The sequence below is a fragment of the Jatropha curcas genome, chromosome 7 (genome assembly GCF_041381405.1).
Source record: "Jatropha curcas cultivar XTBG-Jc1 chromosome 7, XTBG_Jcur_1.0, whole genome shotgun sequence".
Lineage (NCBI taxonomy): Eukaryota > Viridiplantae > Streptophyta > Magnoliopsida > Malpighiales > Euphorbiaceae > Jatropha > Jatropha curcas.
In genome coordinates, this window is record NC_143157.1 from 18841629 (window position 1) to 18863299 (window position 21671).

At 33.8% G+C, this 21671-nt stretch overlaps 1 protein-coding gene across 1 annotated transcript; it reads right to left on the reverse strand.

Annotated features, from left to right (window-relative positions):
• Positions 1-35: 35 nt before the first annotated feature.
• Positions 36-21586, reverse strand: LOC105637023 (tRNA synthetase class I (I, L, M and V) family protein). The gene is made up of 27 exons (XM_089723905.1): positions 20929-21586; positions 20661-20726; positions 20411-20554; positions 19341-19552; positions 17389-17554; positions 16662-16775; positions 14807-14904; positions 12980-13058; positions 11814-11972; positions 10950-11039; positions 9480-9613; positions 7963-8122; positions 7676-7759; positions 7348-7560; positions 7037-7162; positions 4788-4925; positions 4206-4309; positions 4025-4088; positions 3383-3471; positions 3156-3297; positions 2421-2484; positions 2258-2325; positions 1761-1883; positions 1133-1198; positions 663-774; positions 432-523; positions 36-343 (listed from the first exon to the last, which is right to left on the reverse strand). The coding sequence occupies exons 1-27, from the start codon at positions 21460-21462 to the stop codon at positions 239-241; spliced, it is 3546 nt and encodes a 1181-aa protein (XP_089580031.1). The 5' UTR covers positions 21463-21586; the 3' UTR covers positions 36-238.
• Positions 21587-21671: the final 85 nt, after the last annotated feature.

Sequence of the window (21671 nt, forward strand, 5' to 3'; positions counted from 1 at the left end):
ATGTTGTGAACATAAAAAAGAAAAAAATTCCACACTGCATGAAATAAAAACTAATCATAGATGATGCAAAATCATGTCTGTACAAGAAAAAGAAAATTATCATACCTCCGTCCCTGCACTCTTTTTTGACAAGAGAATGGGATCACTCTCATTTTATATTCTTTACGATGAGCTAATAAATTATCAACAAAATAAAACTAAAAGTAAAAAAAATCTAGTTCCAATACAGGAATCAAAATTACACGCCTTTTGTTCTGAAACAGTAGTCGCCAACAGTCAAAAATAAATGTTCTCCCAATACCACATCGACGGCAGGCTGATTTTCAATGCAATCAACTGTTATCTGAAGAATAAAATGAATGAAGTTCCATGAGACAAGACAAGTACTAATATGGTCAATATGCTTTTTGCCATGAGATAGGAGAACAAACCTTGCCATTTTTGAGCTGAATTTCCAACCTCAGGTTAGAATGATCCCTAGATAAGAGGAAAGTTTCCAGCCCTCTTGCAAATTTTTCATTTCCTGCAACAAATTAGGCATGAGCAGATTAGCAAGAATATCCATTCATAAAGCAGCCAAACCCAGACAGGCAAAGGGAGAGAGGGGAGTAAGTGTAAGGAGTGGGAAGAGGGAGGTTTGGAGACTCGAGAAAGGAATGAACCTGAATATAATGCAACAATAGCATCCGATTTGAACACTAAAGCAGCTCTTGCCAAATAAATGGTGAAAGACAATTCATAAACTTGATGGTAACTCTCCTCCCCAATTATTACCTGCAATTTGTGCACACCAATTTATATAGGAAATGAAACAGTTTAACACACACCAAGCCCCTGCGTTCATCAAGTGAACAATATAGCACTACAAACTAACATAGCACCACCATATAACCATGCAAATACATAAAAAGGCAAGTGAAATCCCAATCTTCATTTAGAAGACAACAAAGTTAACCTTGTTTAAGTTGAAACATCAACCAACAGAGAATCCTGGAGATTACTCAAGAACAAACTGGTTCAATTTTAAAAATGTTTAGTCCCTCAGACTCAAATGCGTGTCTTAGAAGGATTGAGCAAGTGAATTGTGCAGATTTCTCAAACTAAAGATGTATTTTCATTTAGTGCAACTTACAGCTTGTGGTGGCATCATGGTAAAGGGTAGAACTGGAGTTCCAATTGCATCCCTAATATACTGTCCCTGCATGTCAAAGTACACAAATCCGGTTACAACTTAAACTCCAACCACCTAAAACATCAGACAGTAAGAAGTGTCAGGTTGATTTGGTCAGTACATAGTGTGACAACCAGATAGAATATTTCTGGCATTTCATATTATATCTAATCCAGCTAGCCCAAAGGCATCAGTATGATGCATTAAACCAAGAGATCTCTAATGCAAATAAGGTTCAAGATTAAAAAAAAAAAAAAAAAAAAAAAAAAAAAAAAAAAAGCTTTATATGAAAATTGTAAATAGTCAGAAATAACAAGAACAGCAATGCAAACATCACATAACTGGAAATATTAACACTAGCCAACCATGTAAAGTACACCAAAAATATCCTAACAAAAATTTAGCAACTTGGAGAGAAAGATTGGGGACAATAGAAGAATAAAGTGTGGATTGACAAACTCAGATGTTCAGACCTAAGTAGTAAAATATCTAATATTTAATCATGTTGACAAGACCCAAGATGACAAGTACCAAGGGTTATGAATTGTAACCATATGTGACTATCTATATAGAAAGCCAACGACATTACCTGAGAATTCAGAACTCGTTCTAATTTTGATTTATCTTCATCCGAGCATTGAAAATAAACATCCACCACATCTGTAGGTTCAAGGGCAACTTTTTTCCTCAACTTCTGAATTCTATTAACAACCTGCGATGGACCAAGTTCAACCAATTTATTCAACAGAAATCAGCAATCTACGATAAAAGGTAACAAGATGTATAAAATATTCAAAGAACATTCGTGGGTATGGGAATGAAAACATAATCTAATGTTTAAAAAGAAATAATTTAAAGCTTTTCTTATCATAATCTATGGATTTTCAAGATATATAATAATAATGCCATTACAGTTTTGCAGACACATCAATATCGGGGGGAAATTAGGAGGAGATTTTTGGAGATGGTAATTAATTGAAAATAAAATCTAAATAAATTTTAAGTTAGAAAAATGAAGACAGATAATAAAACAAAGATTATTCATATGAAATTAAGAATGACCCGCAGAGTAATTGGCGAGAGTACCTCACGTGCAACACCAGCCTCAAGCAATGATTCATCTGGTCGGAGATCCATAATCACCAGAACATCACCTAAACATGACACAAAAAGCTTGAGGCTACCTGTACCTTGAACTTGTGTAACTGCCAGCTAAACATAAATAAATCAGTAACTCATAGTCTCATACCATCTCCAGCAGCATCGACCTCCTTCTCTGTTAAACCATCGGGACGTTTGAATTCCCGTACAATCTAAAAATCAAGAAATATCAGACAAATTAGAGTATGAGCATAATCCAGTCAATCCTACTCAGAAGTGATAAAGCCCAGTAAAATAAATTAGCCAAAACTCAGTGTTTATAATAAAAAGATGAAGAGGTAGTTGTCATCCACTGGTAAAAAGCAACATTATTACGGAGACTAGAAATTAACCATCAGAACGTTTGAATTCCCATACAATCTATAAGTCAAGAAATATAAGACAAATTAGAATATTAGCATAATCCAGTCAATCCTTTCCAGAAGTGATAAGGCCCAGTAAAATAAATTAGCCAAAACTGAGAGTTTATATAACAAAAAGATAAAGAGGTAGTTGTCATCCACTGGTAAAAAACAACATTATTACGGATACTAGAAATTAACTTCTAGGCAATCAAAACCGCTAGAAATTCACAATGAGCATAAAGAGGAAAGATTGAAATCATACTTTGAAGTTGACAATAAAAACAATCTGATGATCTGATAAAAGACATTGTAATGCATCCAACCAGACAACTTGAATTTTTGACTTTTTTTTGTGGGGCTTTTTTTGGTTTATAAATGATACCAACTATACATGGCTATGTAGATTAACATGATATAATTGGAGAAACATTAAATTGCAAGTAGATTGCTATAGATTAACCCAAAATCAAAAGAAGCACCTTGATATCAGCCAGCTTTAGACAGTGTGAAGCAATGGTAACTTCTCCAGCTTGCTCAAAAGCTAAGATATCTTTTTGAGACATTGCTTTAATTTCTTTTGCAACAACTCCCATTGATTTTCCAAGTCGCTTACCCAGCACACTAGAAGAAAATAACCAAATAGAAAATTAATGAGAGCACCGAACAGCAACTCAAAACCTTCTTAATGAAGAAAAAATTTGCATACCTGAACTCAGGCTCCGCACGCAAAGAAGCGTACTTCAGTGTGTCATTACATGGGATAAGAGATCTTACGTTGAGTTCCTCCAGTACATACTAACATGCAAAGAGAATACATCAATCATAAAGCTGAAACAAACAATAAAAACAGAGATGCACGCGATAATAAAACCCAGTATTAATATCATGAAATTTTAAAATTTATTATAAAAAGTATTAAAAATTTCAACCACTGAAACAGCAAATATTCAACAGGAGACAGAAGATTGCACCAAACGTATAGTAATATTAATTCTAGGCAGCCTCAACCGGGCTTTATATTAAGCATACCCATTAAGAAAACATTCACTAGATAATAATAATAATAATAATAATTGTACAATGGCAAGCAGGAAACTGCAATGAAGGAGAATTAAAAAGAAAATGGACTTCTGATAGTCATTTCGCAGAAAGAAAAAAAAAATCAGAACAGAATTTTCATTCTAATTTGTAAATAACTCAATATTAATATTCAAATGAAAGAGATAAAAAATGGCATGACTAGAAACACTGACCAATAATACTATTGAAGGATATAAAGCCAAAAAGAACAAGAATGCTAGACCAAGTGACCATAAGAAGACATGGGCCAATAATTTTATTCACAAACCTCTTTTAGTTTTCCAGCAATGTCATCAAGAAAGTCTGCATCAGGATGTACTACTATCATTTCCCTGCAGTTTGTGATAAGAACACAAAAATTAAAATCCAATAAACAAAATAAACAAAAGACCGAAAAAATGGAAAAGTCCACTGAAGATGCAAAAAACAACAGATCTGCTTCAGTGCACCTCAGTGGTGATTTCAGAGGCTTGTTGTGCCGCTCACGAATATTACGTGCAAGATCAATAATAGTCATCATCCTTGTAACACTTCTTTCAATGCGTTCATCCATCTGTAATATCATTAGAAGAATATAAGCAAACAAAAGTTTTGAAAGGATTAAACGTTCCCTCAATCACAAAAATGATTAATAGATTCCCTACCTATTTTATAGATTGTAGACATATAATGATTATTAAAACAAAACAAAACTTCAACCGGAAGAGGACTAAACTTTTGGTCCTAATTTATAGATCCTGGACATATAATGATTATTAAAAAGAGAACAAAGTCTCAACAGAAGAAGAAGACCAAAGTTTTTTATCAGAAATTCAAGCAATCAATAAGGTTAGTGACGTTCAGCCATATATAATGTAAAAGCCTAAGAAAAAATGAAAAGAAAAGGTTTTTCCCAATTTCAGAAAATAAATCTTTCCAAAATTCAAATAAGTAAAAAGTACATATGCAAATGGAACCAAAATTTGCAGGTTATTGAACCACAATTTTTATTTTACTTTTTCATTAGAACTATAATGAAGTTTGAGTAGTACCTCTCCTTCTACTTGAGGAAAACTGCAATAGTGGATGCTTTCCTCTGATCCAGCAGAGACTTTCCGCATATTTTGATATAGAACTTCTGTGAAGAAAGGTGTGAATGGCGACATCACCTTACATGATGTTAGAAGCACCTGAAAACCAATAAAAATACGTAATGCAAATTCTAACCGACAATAAAACCACACCAGAATAACCAAACGCCATACTCAAATGAGAGAAAAGAATAAAAAATAAAATAAAATAAAATAAAGTTAAATGGTCAAAAGCAAGACAAATGTTAATGGAACTCTAACCAATCTTCTTCTAGAGCTCTAAAATCTTCTAAATGTAAAAATAACAGGGCAAAGTAAGGTTAAAAGAGTTGGTAGAGTCAAATGGTGGATTCAATTTGCAATTTTTGAAGCCCCAACCTCAATTGTTGATGAAGCCCTTGTTGGGGAAATAAGGGAACAGGAGAAGAAAGAGAAGGGAAAGAAAGGTAGGAGAAAGTGTACTTTTCTATTGTTTGAAACCCAAGAAAAGGAAGGGAAGGGGACATTGGTACAAAACCAATCGCTTGGCCCAACATTTTGTCACCCATGAGAAAGTGGGGTGATTTGCTTTAATTTTACTCTTTGGCCTTTTTTAATTTAGTTTTTAAGGTTAAAAATGTAAATTAGCTTTTTTTTTTTAAAAAAAAAAATTATTTTTATTATTTTCACAGAACTTTCACTCCCCTCAATTTCACACATTGCCAAACAAAGGAAGAAAAAATTCTACCACCCCTAATTTTCTTTCCCCTCACTCCTCTCCCCCATTGCATTTTTCCCAAACAAAGTATAAATCTCGAGGACATAGGACATGCAGTACTCTTTCCTCCCCTCACTTTCCTCTCACGCCTCTCCCCCATTGCATTTTTCCCAAACAAAGTATAAATCTCAAGGACATAGGACATGCAGTACTCTTTTCTTAGAGGTAAAGGGAAGAAGAGAACAGAACAAATTCAACATTAAAGAAATTAAAGAAATGTTGTGTCACAACTGCATCAGTTTTTTATCCCAGATTAAGAATCAAACTCTTTATGAATGACAAGAAAAGGATTCAACATTGTATTCAAAACCAAAGTGACATAGCCAGTTGGTAGTGGTCTATACCAGGAGCAAGGAAACCATAATTGACAAACCATGGAATTTCACAATGATGAAACAGGACACCAAACAAAACATGGAAAAATCATATCCAACAAGCACAACCATTGCCAAAAGACTCACTGAGCCAGGATCGCTAACTAATACTAATCGAATACTAATAGAAAATACTAATAGAATAGAAAAGAAACACTACTGGACTACTGGCACTAAAAAATCAAATGCCAAACATATGCTTCATCTGAATATACAAACTTTCTAGCATAAATTGAAACTCTAAAGCAAATAATGATAAAGGGGTCTCAGATAAACAAGAGAACCTGAAACCCAAGCCCAGAAAACCAGATGCTTAAAAGGTAGGAAAATGAAAGTTTCTCAATAGACAGCTTTGCACTTTAGGGGGGAAGTTTCCTGAATTTCAAAAAAAGAGCTTTAAGTAACCAAAATCCATAAGCTACAATTGCATTATGCCAATCTTCTCTCTAACCCATTTCAATAAAGCACAGCAATAGCTCCATGTCATTTTCTGTCTTGCAAATTCAACATACCAAATAGTAAACCAGTTTTTACCAACTCAACTGCCCTTTCAGAGTTCATCAAGATCCAGAAAATTCTTTGCACTGTTAGCGTGTCCTTTCAACAAAACAACTAACACCGAGATAAACATGCTACCATTTTCACATGAAAATAAACCGTTTCCCAAGTCCATAGGTCACTACATTAATATCATCATTCTTTCATTTAGTCCAGATCCCTGAACATACATACTGATCTACAATTCCAAAACCATGGATGCCAACTTTGACTTAAAAGAACAGTGAAAATAATAAAATCCCATTAGTTTATTTATTAAAATAGCATGACTGAAGCATACCCAGTTACTGAAACACAACAAGAACTTCTACTGGCTACCAGAAACAACATTCTAACATGATGTATGATAATTACTACTATTTCATAAAAAAGGATGTCAATGCTAATTAATTTCAAGTCAACACAACCAGTTATCAGTTATCATAACCAGAAGATGCAGATGTATAATCAATAGCATGGCCAATGCAGTCAAAATGGTAAAAACATTCTAACACATGATACTAAAATAGCTATCAACATACATTGTAAAGAGTTGAGAGAGCAGTCCGACAGTCTTCTTCACCAGTACGCCCTTTTAATCTCTTGCGGTTGAACCTCACATATATATTTGTAAGGTTGTCAAGAAACTTCAAGAGATATGGAACGACCTGCAAAGGATTCATAAAGAAGCAAGTGAACATCATTTCACATGAGAAATTACACATTGAAGCAAGTCAACCCTTCATCTTTAAGTGCCATTCAAAGCTTTAAGTTAAAAATAATAATCTATATCCTATTCAGAAAACTCCAGATGATAAAAGCAGAGTTATTAATGGCTTAAGTGACAGCTCACCGTGTAAAGTCGGTATCCATCCATTTCTTGGCGCACAAAATGAACAAGACTCTGTGTGGCTGAGTTGATCCACTGATCTAACACATTAGATGAATTTTTAAGTGTTTTAAAATCAAGAGGAGTAAATGGTGCAAGTCCTTCAACTTCAAGCCTTTTAGCATTTTGTACCAAGAATCTATATGCATTGTACCAAGGAAGGAAAACATCTTTGACCTAAAAAAAATGAAATATTAGATTATGAAAACCTTTAAACAATGAAAAACCTGCAGCCAGTTCAAACTCTCTCAATGCAAAAGCTTATAAAAAGAAGTTGAAGGAAAACACTCACAACACTATATACACCATCCTTTTTGAACCGCAAGGGCTCAGCACGCACAACTGGAGAGTTTATAAGGTATAATCGTAAAGCATCCTGCAATTAAGGGGGAAACATGTAATATACAGACATTTATAAAAGTGAAGATTTAACAACCTTCAGCCAAATAAACAAGAACATTCAGCCAAATAAACAAGATCAAGAAACTTCATTCCAAATGGAAAGGGACCAGAACATGAAATTAGATGGACTGGAATGCACTATTTGAGAGAGATCATATTATTTTAAGGAAGACTTACAGCTCCATAATCATTGATGACTTCCATAGGTGACGGATAGTTTTTCAATTTTTTACTCATCTTTTTTCCATCCTCAGCCAGGACAAGCCCATTGCAAATAAGATTCCTAAACGCAGGTTTCCCAAATAATGCAGTTGACAACACCATAAGAGTGTAGAACCTGCAATGCAAAATAGATAATTCAGTTGTTCCTTACAGAAAATTGGCTCTCAGATCTACAGACAAACAAGGAAGAATTGATCTTTCATAGATATAATAATATTATAGCATCAGAAATGAAACAAATACACTAAAATATATATATATATATATATATATATATATATATATATATATATATATATATATATATATATATATATATCATTGAGTACAATCCTATGGACACGTGGATCTTTCCTTTTATTGTAGGCAAAAGATCACAAGGGTGCGGTTCTTGAACTATAGAATCAGGTACCATTTTGATGACCCAATGCTAAAGTAACCAAGAATAAGGAAAAAGATCATATCTCCAGATGAAGAATTGAATCCACTGTATACCCTTGAAATCATGAACTTCTACTCACACGGACTACAGAACTAGTAAATATGGTATACTTCAACAAGTTGGAATCATCCACAGTAATTGAAAGTGCAAGGCACACTAAGGCGCAAAGGGCTGCTGGAGCCTTAAGCGCTGGCCTTTGGGGAAGGCGCCCGCCCAATCAAGAGGTGCAAAAAAATAAAAGTAAAACACATAAATCTGAAAATTATAATTTAGGATATCAGAAAAAAAAGAAAGAAAGAAAGAAAAAATCAGAACAGGGAAAAAAAAACACAAATCAGAAAAAAAAAAAATCGGCAGCATAAAGACTTACTTTAAGATATTGGAGTTAAAAGATGGAATGGAATAGAATTGATAACATGGAATAAAACAAAGAAGAAGAAGAAAGAAAATAGAAGACAAATATAGGAAGAGAAATTGATAGAGACACCTAAATGGCTGCTCGCTAGAGGTTGGGTTGCAGGAGATGAGAGACATATTTAGATGGAGGAGTGGAGGCTGATAGCAAAGCAAGTCGCTGGTTTTTGTGTTGCATTCTATTTCCTTTATTTCTTTTTTTATTTATTTTATGTAAACTAATGCTAGCAAGACAGCTTTATATTGAAAGAAAACACTAGGTAACTTGTTCAGGGGAAAAGAAATAGAAAGGCACGCCCTTCTTACTCCAAAGCACATAAAAGGCACAAAAAAGGCACGTGCCTCAACCCAGAGTCGATCACCTGAGTGAGGTCACCACCTTAGGACATTGTGCAAGCCTTTGAGCCCTAAGTCAGGTGCAGCTGAGGCATGACAAAGGTCTCGCCTCATGTGCACCTTTAATAACTATGGACTCACCATCTTCCCAAACTTTCATCGATTTATACAGTCATGTGAAGTGTTAAATTATCACACAACAATCAAGTATCCTATCTGAAATTGATCGTACAGTTAAATAACCATGCATGGAGTCAAGATCTAGAAATAAGGAACCAACCATCCACGAGTTTGATCTAGCCCTTCAGCGACAAAATGCCCAGGAAAATTTTTCTCGAAAAGTTCAACATTCTCAAATGGGTAATGAATATAAGCGTAAGGCATTGACCCACTCTCAAACCAACAATCAAATACCTGCAACAATAAAACCATGAATCAAAATCATACAATAAGCAAGCATTAAAGCAAAGAAAAATGCTCTAAAGACTGATTCAGATCCATGGATAAAGTTATATGATAGTTTCCCAAATATTGACAAGCCTACTTCACAGTATCCATAATCAACAGAGCCAAAAACCAGCATCCAAGGAGATAAGGAAATCTTCTCTTTTATAAGCAGCGAAACTATCGCAAGATCCTCATGCAAGTTTCAGAAAAGGTGTTGGGAACACAGTGAGGAGGGGAAGCAGGAAAATTTTCCTGTGAAACTGAATATTAAAAGGGCCAATAGTTAAGCACACACCACGAGAATCCAATATCTAAACCATCAATATCACTAGAAAATTTAACACAGAAATTTGATTGATGCACACTACTTACATCACACTGGGGAAAAATTTAAAATGGATCGGAGAAGCAATTACAGGGGGGAAGTGGGAAAAAGACTCATCCTTCTGGTCTAGGTATGGACACATGGACTTCTATGGGAAGACTTGAAATGTGATAATAAAATATTCTTCCAACACTGCCTTTTTCTCTCCAGTTTCCATTTTTATTATCTATTGGAAAGACAAACAGACCTCTTCACCTGTTAAAACTAGTTAACTAATTACAAAAAAATTCTTCCAACACTGCCTTTTTCTCTCCAGGATCCATTTTTATTACCTATTGGAAAGACAAACAGACCTGTTTAGCTGTTAAAACTAGTGAACTAGTTACATTACTGCAAACATATTCATATTTGGAACACCATGCTTCTCGTCTCTTTCCAACTTGGGAAGAAACTTGGAGAAACAACCTACATAACCATAGACTTAGGCCATATAAATATGGCTATCCCGCCACAAAATGAATTCCCCGGAGAAGACACCAATTAGCAAATGAAATGGTAACCACCGAGTTAATTGCCACCCTATGGATTGAAGATTGAAGATTGAAGAAAAGTCTTAAACCATCCTAGTAATAGGAGTGTTCTCTCATTCTCTACACATACACACATAAAGAGAATGCCATCATAATATCAGTCTCCTTGATTTGATACTAGTATACTAAGTCCATGTATAGTCTTTTAACACCAGCCTTTATCCAACACTTGCTTTACTATCTATTTTGGTGACATAAATCCCTCCATTACAAAGATAGCCTCCAAGAAGGCAACTTGGTATTATTCTACAACAGAATTCCTGAAGTAAACTGGTCCAAAAATAAGACTTAAAACCTTGTTCCTTCAAGAAAGCAATCCAGATTTGAAAATGAAACAAGACATCTCCCAAACAGAAAAGTAGAGGAAAACCAAGATCTCATAGCTTACATCATCTACTCGACGAAGCACACCGAATTCAGGACCACGGCTAGATGGGATGGTTATGTGATCAATATTGTGACGATGCAGATCAAACACCTGAAAAAAAAAAAATAATAAAAAACAAAGGAGATGCATACTATCATTATAAAATCTAAAAAGATAAAAACATCAAAAAGCAGCATTTAGATGGATACACACAAAATTAAAGTCAACACAATATATGAATGAATTCCATATTTATCCACTACTAGATGATAAGCAAAAGTAGAAGTTTATGGAACTAAAAAAATTGCATTGAAGTAAACATATTTCTAAATCATTCTCACACTACAATAGAACATAAAGATACTAGTACAAGAATTCTATGCAGTGTGGAGCAAGATGGTCAAAGGTAATTAAGTGCTCGCTGAAAACTGAAAAGCAAAAGAACTACACATGCTGACAGTTCTTAACAAAGAAAAAGTACAATCAGCAACATGAGTTCTCTAATCTCAAAGCTACAACCCAACAGCTTGGCTAATGAGTAGTACATCCGAATCCAAGCAAAAAGAACACAATGTAATTAAATAGGGGGAGAAAAGGAAATCACACCAAAGAAATGAGTCAAATTATCAGAAATAACTCCATTAGATTCAAAGCATATTTTTTTTCTTTGCTACTATTCGGCAAAATGAACTTCAGTTATGATCTTAGGGAAATATTGTTTAACCTAAGTTCCAACCTTCTTTTGAGGTAATTAAACTCGAGTTCGGTTATATGCGTGTGCATAAGCACTTCCAAATGTATATGCTTACCCACTTGCTAAGATTTCAAAATTTCCATCATCACCAAGAAAATATATAACATGGGAGAAGATAGTAGGAACTGGACCTTAACACCAGAAAGTTTTTCAAGTTTAGCAACAGAGTCAATGACAACAATTTCTTCACCATCCTCGCTGATCCACAGTGGAAGAGGAGTGCCCCAAAATCGACTTCGGCTAACAGCCCAATCTCGTGCATTTTCCAGCCAATTGTGGAACCGTTTTTCCTGTATTTACCACAAAAAAAGAGCCTGAAATTCAGATCTTGCATCAAAATAAATCTAGTAGTCAAAAAAGGAAATGGTATATAACCAGTAGAGCTGGATGCATAAATAGAACAAAAACCATCTAACCTATATGAACTCAAAAGACATTTCCTTGTATCCTCCTTTCGTTGCAAAACAAACCTTCATGTTCAACTTGAGAAGGGTATACATACAGAGATTACACAATTCCCAGAAAACTATACATACTTCAATTGAGGCTGCCATCATTGCAGGTTCCCTAATTTTTTTTAATAATTTTTAAGAAGTTCAGGTCCTTCGAAAAGCCACTCTGGAGTTCAAGACTTCAAAAATGAAGCAAGGCACAGAAAATGAAAATTGTCTAAACATCCTAAGCCAATTGTTGGAGTGAATTAAGGTCTGGCACATGAAAGGAAGCATACATTTATATTGGCTCTCCATTTTTGGGGAATGACTGCAATTAGAAGCGATTGAACTGTTGGGGCTTTGAGAGCACAGGCAGAATAAGCAGGTGTTTTGGGAGATGGTGTAAAATTAACCACTGAAGTATTAAAATAGAATTCAGCTACAACAAGATTAAAGACTAACAAATTACCAAACTGAGCAAATGAATTTCAGTAAATTTGGTTATGTGAGCCAGGATCAGACTCAAGTAAAGTTCAATTAACACAGGTCATAATAATCCATCAAGGAAGATCAGTCCTTCAACATGACATGTGATCAGATTGCATCAAATGCTACTGATAGAAAAGGTCAAATTCTCTTTTCCCATTTTTTTTAATATTAATCCATCAAGCTAAACAGCCATATTAATTTAGACTGTCACAGAACATTTTAAATGATAGGTGTCCAGGGAGGTTCACATGAGACTGTCCACTCAAATGAGAAAGCTAAAAAGTTAGTTTATGGACAGGGTAGAATACAGGAATGCCTCATCACCAATTGCACAAAAAACAAGAGGGGGAGTGGGTGGTAAAAAGAGTTCTAACCTTCACATAATCAGGAACCCAATATGTCTGTTTGTTGTTTTCTAGCAATTGCCCTTTCAATTCTTCCACTCTAACAAACCTAAACAGAAAATTTAACATAACTGCTCAATTAGAATTTACCAGAAAAACAAAAGGAGGAACATGAAGTCAGATTACAAGCAAAAAATTCATTAACACCATCAATGTCTTGCTTCATGCACAATCAAGGAACCATTATAATATTGTACATAACAAGACAGTAAGTGAACATGGAAAACAACAAAATTTGAACAAACATATTCATATGAGGCCAAAGATCAAGAATTTCTCAGAGCTAGAACAAACATCAGCTATGAATTGGAAAGAAAATGCTTCCACAGAATGGATAAAGATTAACACAAATTGAATATGCATAAGGTGAAGAAGAATTAATTAAATATTTCCAAACATGGTGCAAAAAGGAAAATCTCAAGGAGAATGCACTTAAGACTTATGACAAGCATACGACAAATAATTTAGTAACTATCATACATAGCAAAAATAGATCCTTCAATTTAATTGCAAGATTTAAAAAGAAAAATTGGCATCCACTAGGACAGCTACAATTAGACTAGAATGACAACCATCCTGTAAACAAAGAATGCCAATTTGAGGTCAAACCAGAGTGATAGGATAATGATCAAATGTTTCCTCTCCAGTTTGCACTTCTTCAATCTTGGGCAATTAATTTTATTGATTTTGACAATAAATTTTAACATCAATAGCCAACTTTGTTTTGGAGTGTGGCAATGTACACATGAAGCATATGTGACACTCTCAATTTGTAGAAAAAGATTTCATATCTTTGCAACGATAATAATAAGGAAATTTCTTAAATTTTTCCCTTCCAAAAAATAATACTCCATCTGTCCCAAAATATTTGTCCTGTTGACTTTTACAAAATGTTTAAAAAACAAAATAATTATAGCGCTACATCATACAAAATATCCCCACTTTTCCAAAATTGTCCTCCTTTAAAACAAATTGGTTATTTCTAGAATTTAAAACCAGTTATAATGAGGGGCATAAAAGGAAAAGTAAATATCTGTTAAGTCAATTGGACAAACATTTTGGGACATCTAAAAATTGAAACATGGACAAACTTTTTGGGATGAGGGAGTATCTTTTTATTTATCAACTACAAAACAATTGATATTTACGTTTCTTAGAAGGAAAAGTTAATATTTTAAATTTATCATTATCATGAATAAACAGAGGCCTCTTCTCCAACTGACATAGGCTCCTCTTGCACATTATACAGTCACCATAAAATTGGCTACAGTTGTCATTAAACTTTCAAGGCCATATTTTATAAAATTGATGATTTGACAAAAAAAAGTGAAAAAGGTGTGCAAAAGTCATTTTTGTTCATTTAGCCCTTCAAAAATATTGGTCTTCCCTTGAGCTTTCATGTTTCAAATCCTGATTATACACTTACAGAAATAGGTAACTAAATTTCTTTGTTTATTAAAATGATACACATGCAATTGTGAAGGAATCAAATCATAATAATAACTACAACAAGATATAAGTAGAGCAAGCCCAAGTATCTTCCCAGGGAATCAATCAAGAATTCATTGCTAGGATGTAAGTTGCTTAACAGAAAAATCTTATTTGAACTTTCTCCTCCTATTTTGGACGAACTTTTAATCTTAGCAATGCCGAAGATGACTCTCTTAAATTCATAGATATAAGCATTTGATAATACTAAATAACTGAATGATCCAAAAATATTTTGGGTTTCACTAAAAGAGAAAAAAGTTACATGATCAATAAAACATAACAAAAAGAATTAAGAAGACAGCTTACCAGCTTGGAACAGCTTTGTAAATAAGGGGAGTATCAGACCTCCAACAGAAGGGATAAGAGTGCGTGTAGCTACCAGACTTAACAAGCCTGCCTTTTGCCTGGGCCATTACAAGAATTCCAATAAAATAGATGAAAAGCTCAAAAACATACAAAAGCACGGTTAATTGCTCAAAAATCAACACTTCAACCCCTTAAGAATTTCAGCCAATCATACTATGCTGTCAAATAAAGCCGACCCAAAAGACTAAGGTTTAGTTGTTGTTGTCATACTACTTTGTGAAATCCACAGACAAACTCTTTTACATATTACATTTAAACCCTCTAGGCCATCCACTAGTTGTGTCAAATTCAAAAATTAAAGATAGAGAAAATTAAAGTTTCCTCTCACTTTTTCCATTATTTGTTTCCTTTTCAGTATCTTCTCTTGTTTTATTTCATTTCCATTCCATCTCTTTCTTGACAATTCTCAATTTTAAACTTATTCTCTAACTAGATTTCTAGCTTTTTCTTCTTCTATGCCACCTTCATCAGCAATCTCTCCTTTAATTTTTGTCTCTTCCCCATCAGTCCCTCAACTTTGCCAATTATTTTTGATTAATACTAAAAGGCACTCATTCTAATGACATCTAGATCACACATATATATGTATGTAGATACATACATGTACATGTATATACATATAGGGATGACCATGGTTCAATTTCATACTGGAACCGAACCGGTCAAAACCGGCACTAAACCGTGGTCAACAGTTTTAGTTTTAAAACCGTAACTGAAACCGTGAATTTAAGGTTTGGTTCCAGTTCTTCATTTTTTAAAATCGAAACCGGCAGTTTTGGTTTAAAACCGACAGCTCCGGTTTGAAACCGTGAAACACATGTTCTTAAAGAAACTCCCAACTTATCCTTTTGTTTTATTATAATTTTTTAAAGTAATTTTTAAGAATTTTTATTAAATTGATTTAGTTTTTTTCAACAATAATATTTTTTATTATTATTATTATTTATTCAAGCTATAAATCTTTAAAAAATACTTTAAAAAGTTTAAAATATGTTATTTAATTTTGGTTCGAAACCGAACAAAACCGAAACCGGCAGTTTCAAAATCGTCTTTGAAACCGTCTAAAACCAATTCGGTTCCAGTTCCACCTTTTTTATAACCGGAACCAGCGGTTTGAAACCAAAATCAGCGGTTTTGGAACCGTGGTCATGCCTATATACATATACATACATACATATACATATTTGTGTTATTTATGTACAGAATATATGTGTGTGTGTGCGTGTGTGTGTATGTGTGTGTGTGTGTGGTCAGTAGGCATGCTGCTGATGAGGATGATGACCAATTTGGAGAAGTGTTCCTGACTTTTGGAAGTCATAGAAAATGGAGCTGGGACTTGTGGCAAGGATTTATGATTTGGCTGTTTGTTCCGGCATGGGATGAACTTTGAAGGATTAGGAATGATGACACAACACTCAAAGGAGAAGCTATGATGGAGTGATGAGAGAGAGAGAGAGAGAGAGAGAGAGAGAGAGAGGCAGGCTATGGCGAAGAACTCAAAAATGTATCTGTACAAAATTAATAGAATTAAAAGATAACCAATCCAAGATTGAAAAATATTCCCTCTTTTCTTAATTTTGTTTAATTAACCCAAAAATAAACAACATCAAATTCAACCACAATCTGTAACTCTCGATTTCAAAAGAAAGAATTAGCATCTGAACTCAAATAGCCATTAACAAAAAATTAGTATAACGAGTGATAATATTTGATGATAAAAGTTAAGTACTTGCTAGCTAATTATGCAATTAAGAAACATATTTGGTTCCTTTGAATGAAAAACCCGCATCTTTACCTTCACAGTTTCGATGATATCTTTATCTGCATCCTTGACATAGCGCCCACTAAAATCAGTAATTCTGTCAGTAAAGCAGCCATCATCATCAACAGCTACAACCAAACTCTCCCCCTACAGACCAGCAAAAATATTAAAAAATAGTAAAATAAAATAAAGGATATTAGCATTGCCAATGAAAGGAAAACATATTCTCAACCAGGAATATAGAGCCAAATAGCAAAAGGAAAACCTAAAAGGACATAGGAGGGCAAAATTACCCATGCTATAAGTCTATATATATTGCCAGTTTAGCACACAAAAGCAATCACAAAGCAGTACATCAGAGCAAGAAGAAATTCTTCCAACTAGGCTTTTTATTCTATATTTAATTTATAACTCGTAACCAAAGACATTGAGAATTTAACATTTTCTTTTAAACCAGAGAAATTGCGTTTAGCTGCTCTTTGCCTTTACAAAGCGTTTTGACACCAGATAAAGTGCTGGCCAAGGTCAACTCACCAGTCTTGGGCCACACCATGGATTTGTCCCCATAACTGCCAAGACTTTGCAACAAGGGTCTTACAGAACCATGGCACTTGATACAAAAGGAACAAGGCAAGACTGTAGTAACTATTCTACAACTTTTTTGTCTTGAGATAATACTAAAAACAAAAGTAATAGAACTCATTTGGAAGCTCCTAAACCCATAACCAAGCGAACACTTTATAGCATATTAAAAGCAAACCTTGTTGATTATTTGATTTTCGATGCAAACACGGTAATCATCCTCACCAAATGCTGGAGCACAATGTACAATTCCAGTACCACTATCATCAGTTACGTAATTGTCCGCAATAACTCTAAATGCCATGTCAGAGAACTCTGAGAAGTAATTAAATAATGGTTCGTACCTGCATGCATATTCTCAGAACATTAACAGAGAAAAAACATCCCACCCAGTAATATAAAAAGCAATATTTAAACGAAAGATAAAACTCTACTTAATCTTATTAGTTGTCACTATAATCCATCAACGATATAATAATACACATGAGAGACTTAAAAGGAAAATGAATTCATAGGAGTAACTATCTTAAAGAGACTTTGAAAATCTCTTAAAACAAGGAACTCATTCAATTAGGGCTGTTTAATTGTAAAAAACTAAAGTAGTTTTCTAAAAAAGTTTTCTAAGAAAACTGGAAAACAAGGTTTTGTGTTCAAATTTGTCAATTTTCCAAAATTTAACTAAAATTTCGAAAACAGTTTGAAGTTATTTTTCACGGTTTTTCTTAGTAACAAGAGTCGTATTTTTCAACTGTTTTCCATTTTAAAAAAATGACTTTTCATAACTAAAATTATAATATCTATATTTATATTGAAAAATAATAAAAATATTTAAACAACTTAATTAAATGCTTTTAGTTTTTAAATTATATTATGCTCTAATATGTAATTACTTTTATTAATATTTAAAAATTTTAAATAAAAAGATTTCTAAATTTATTTTTTTTCTTTAATTCTTTTATATAATCATGAAAGTTATGAATATTGTCTTTTAAGTTTTTCAATTGAAATATGATTTTTTATTATTAACAAGTGAAAACATTTAACATTTTCTGTTTTCTATTCTTCATTTCCTAACTAATCTGTTTTCTTAGAAAACAAAAAATAAAAAACTGAAAAATGTTTCCTATAAGTAATCCCTAAATTCTATTTGAGTGAACTCTTTTGTTTGAAAGTGGGTCTTTTGTTTATAATCTCTTCAGTTTGCAGAATTCACATCCATGAAAAAAGTAGAAAATTTCTTACCAAAGTAAAACTAAGCAAAATATAGCTTCCTCCTCAAAGAACAAACAAAAGTAACGTTAAAATGTTGTATCCAGTCACCAAACTCGAGAAATGTCCTTTCGAGGTGGAGAAAAGAGCAAGGGCAATATACAGTCAGATTCAAACTTTATACCGCAACTATCAATATTGATACACTAAGTTAAATGAACTAAATTCTACTAAACATACTTGTTAAAGGTGCAAGGTGCAAAGGGATCCTAGAATCTAAGTGCAAGACTCAAGGTGCAGGCACCTGCCAAAGTAACTTGAGCCTCAAAGTGAATAAAAAAACACCTAATAGGACGTCTTCGTATAATATCATAAAAGAATTAAAAATCCTAACAACAATAAATATAAGGATTTCAAAAAAGATTGAGAAAATAGAACCATCTGATTTTATTTTTAAACCATAATATTATATTCCACTAAATTGGAATGATGGAATCATAAGAACGTGATTGGTCTTTTTATTAGCATGGTTAGATATTTAGCTAAACTAAGAACACAAGCAAAAGAAAGAACAAATTGTGAATTGCATAACTAATTTACTACTAAACTGTTGTACATGTATTCGGGTCTGTGAGCTGTAAAAATATGGTAATCATCCTAAGAATTGGGACGAGTAGGGGAATATTGAATTAGGTACATATATTGTAGTACTCCAAAAATTGGGAAACATGATTTTGCCCCAGTCTCAATTAGTTGACTAAAGGAAGACAAATTTCATACATATATGGTAACATCTTAAGATGTAAGGATATATGAGGACACAATGAGGACACAATTGATTCTGAAAAGGATAAAAAATATAAGATTGCTCATAGTAGAGGTTCAAGTTATTCAAAATTGCATATGCAAGTGAAGACTTACTTCTTTTTCACCAGTTCACTGCCCTTAATTTTCTCTACCAACTCAAATGAATCCATCACATTTTCCGTTTTCCCACCCTTATTTTTGGAACTTGATGTCTTCTTATCGCCAGCAGGTCCATTTGCTACACTTGATTTTGGCTTCTCAACAGGAAGAGCTGACAGCCTAGATTCAGCAACCACATAGACCTTTCCAGTGTACTTGTTTCGAACCTGGATTTTATCTTGAATATTAGATAGTCATTACCAGCAGACTTGTCAATTTTAGAAAATTACAAAAAGGATATCTGCTAGCCAGATAATTGCAACAACCTAACATCTTTATTTTTTTCCTTTTTTTTTTTTTTTTTTTTTTTTGGTGGGGGAAAGAGCATGGGGCTAACGAATTAGAATCCTTCATCAAATGCAACCAGTTAGGTTATTGTTTTAAGACTGATCTAAAGAAATTAATAAGCAGAACATACAAATTGCCATTTCAGATTTTAGCATGTTGAAGATAGATGCATGTGAAATTCATCTTGAAACTGAAAATTAAGTACTAAAATTCAAGTCTTGAATTTTGAAGTGTTGAATAATATACGTTTCGAAATTTCTGTTGCAAAGTTGTTTAAAGAATCACTAACTTGTTATACTCGATGAAAATTTTAACTTCCAATTTTTATTTTTACTTGTCATTTTGAGTAATTTTAGCTTAATTAAGACTTCTAAATGATAAGGAAAGGCATAGTTAAACAACCTAGAACTAATAAGATTTGAAAATTTTAATCTAAATGCTGAATGGTGGAATCAAGCGCCACCCTGACACTGTAATAGAACCTGGATTTTAATCGTAAATGCTTGAGCAATTTCCTTAATTCATACATCAATGAATCTAGAAAAAGAAATGAAAAACTGTGCGGCTTGCATCCAACTCAAGAGTCAAGACTAAGTATCAAAATAATCCAAATCACTGGCTTAGTGGCTCGTGTTCAGATGAGTCACAGCTTCAAACAACTTTCAATTTAACAGATACACTTAAGATTTGAAATTGCTTTTAAACAATCAAATTACCAACAAATCAAAGGTACTGACCTTGACATAATCAAAATTTGAATTAACACAAAGGGCAAGATTACTAGGTAGCGTCCATGGGGTAGTTGTCCAAGCCACAAAGGCTGCATTATGTGGATCATCAATAATTGGAAATGCCACCATTATCTCAGGGTCAGGCACATCCTGTGTTAATCAAGGATGTAGGATGGAGTTAAGCTTAGTCTAAAAGGGACCAACAACAACTACAAATAAAAATGAGAATGAATATATAAAAGTAAATGCCACAAACCTTATAATTCTGACCGGCTTCAAAATTAGACAGTGGAGTTTTGCAACCAGTACTGTATGGCATGACCTATAAACAGACAGCATCAATGTATTAATCTAATGCCAAAAGATCTTATCTTTAAGTCGTCATTAGCAGAAAGAGTTAGAAGGATAATAAACCCAGCTAGAAACCTCATCGAAAACAACTTCCATTGTAATAACATTCAAAACCCAAAATGGAAAAGAGATCAATTCAACATAAATCTAATTTAGCTTATAAAGTAACTAACCTTAAAACCTTTATAAACAAGTCCCTTCTCAAAAAGCTGCGCAAAAACCCACCAAACACTCTCCATAAAATTCATGTCCATAGTTTTATAATCATTCCTAAAATCAATCCATCTCCCCGTTCTGGTTATCACTTTCTCCCATTCCTCCACATACCTAGTAACAATACTCCTACACTCTTCGTTGTACTTATCAATTCCCATTTTCAACACCTCATCTCTTCTCTTAATCCCTAATTTCCTGTCGATCTCATTTTCTACAGGCAAACCATGGCAATCCCACCCAAAACGACGGGTCACATGGTGGCCTCTCATAGTCTGGTACCGAGTGACAATGTCCTTGATTGTTCCAGCGAGGATGTGGCCGTAATGAGGAAGTCCGGTGGCAAAAGGAGGACCATCGTAGAAAATATATTCAGGTAGAGATTCAGTGCGGGCTAATTGAGTCTCGAAGGCTTTGATTTCTGACCAAAAAGAAAGAACCTTTTCCTCTTGCCCTGGAAAGGAAAAGTCCTTCCCTTCGCAGACTTCCTCCATTGCAGTAATAGAGAGAAATTAGGGCTTTCTCTGAGAGAGAAGATGGTGGCGGAGAAAAAACGAGAAGAAAGAATCTATAAATTAAGGGTTTAAGTCTTTAAGATACGAGCTTGTCTTGTTTTTTTGGTTTTCACTAGCTTATAAACAGCGCCTGTCATTAATTTTTCCTAGTACTTGTCTGAAAAGGATTAAGTCGGGTCACGAAGCGG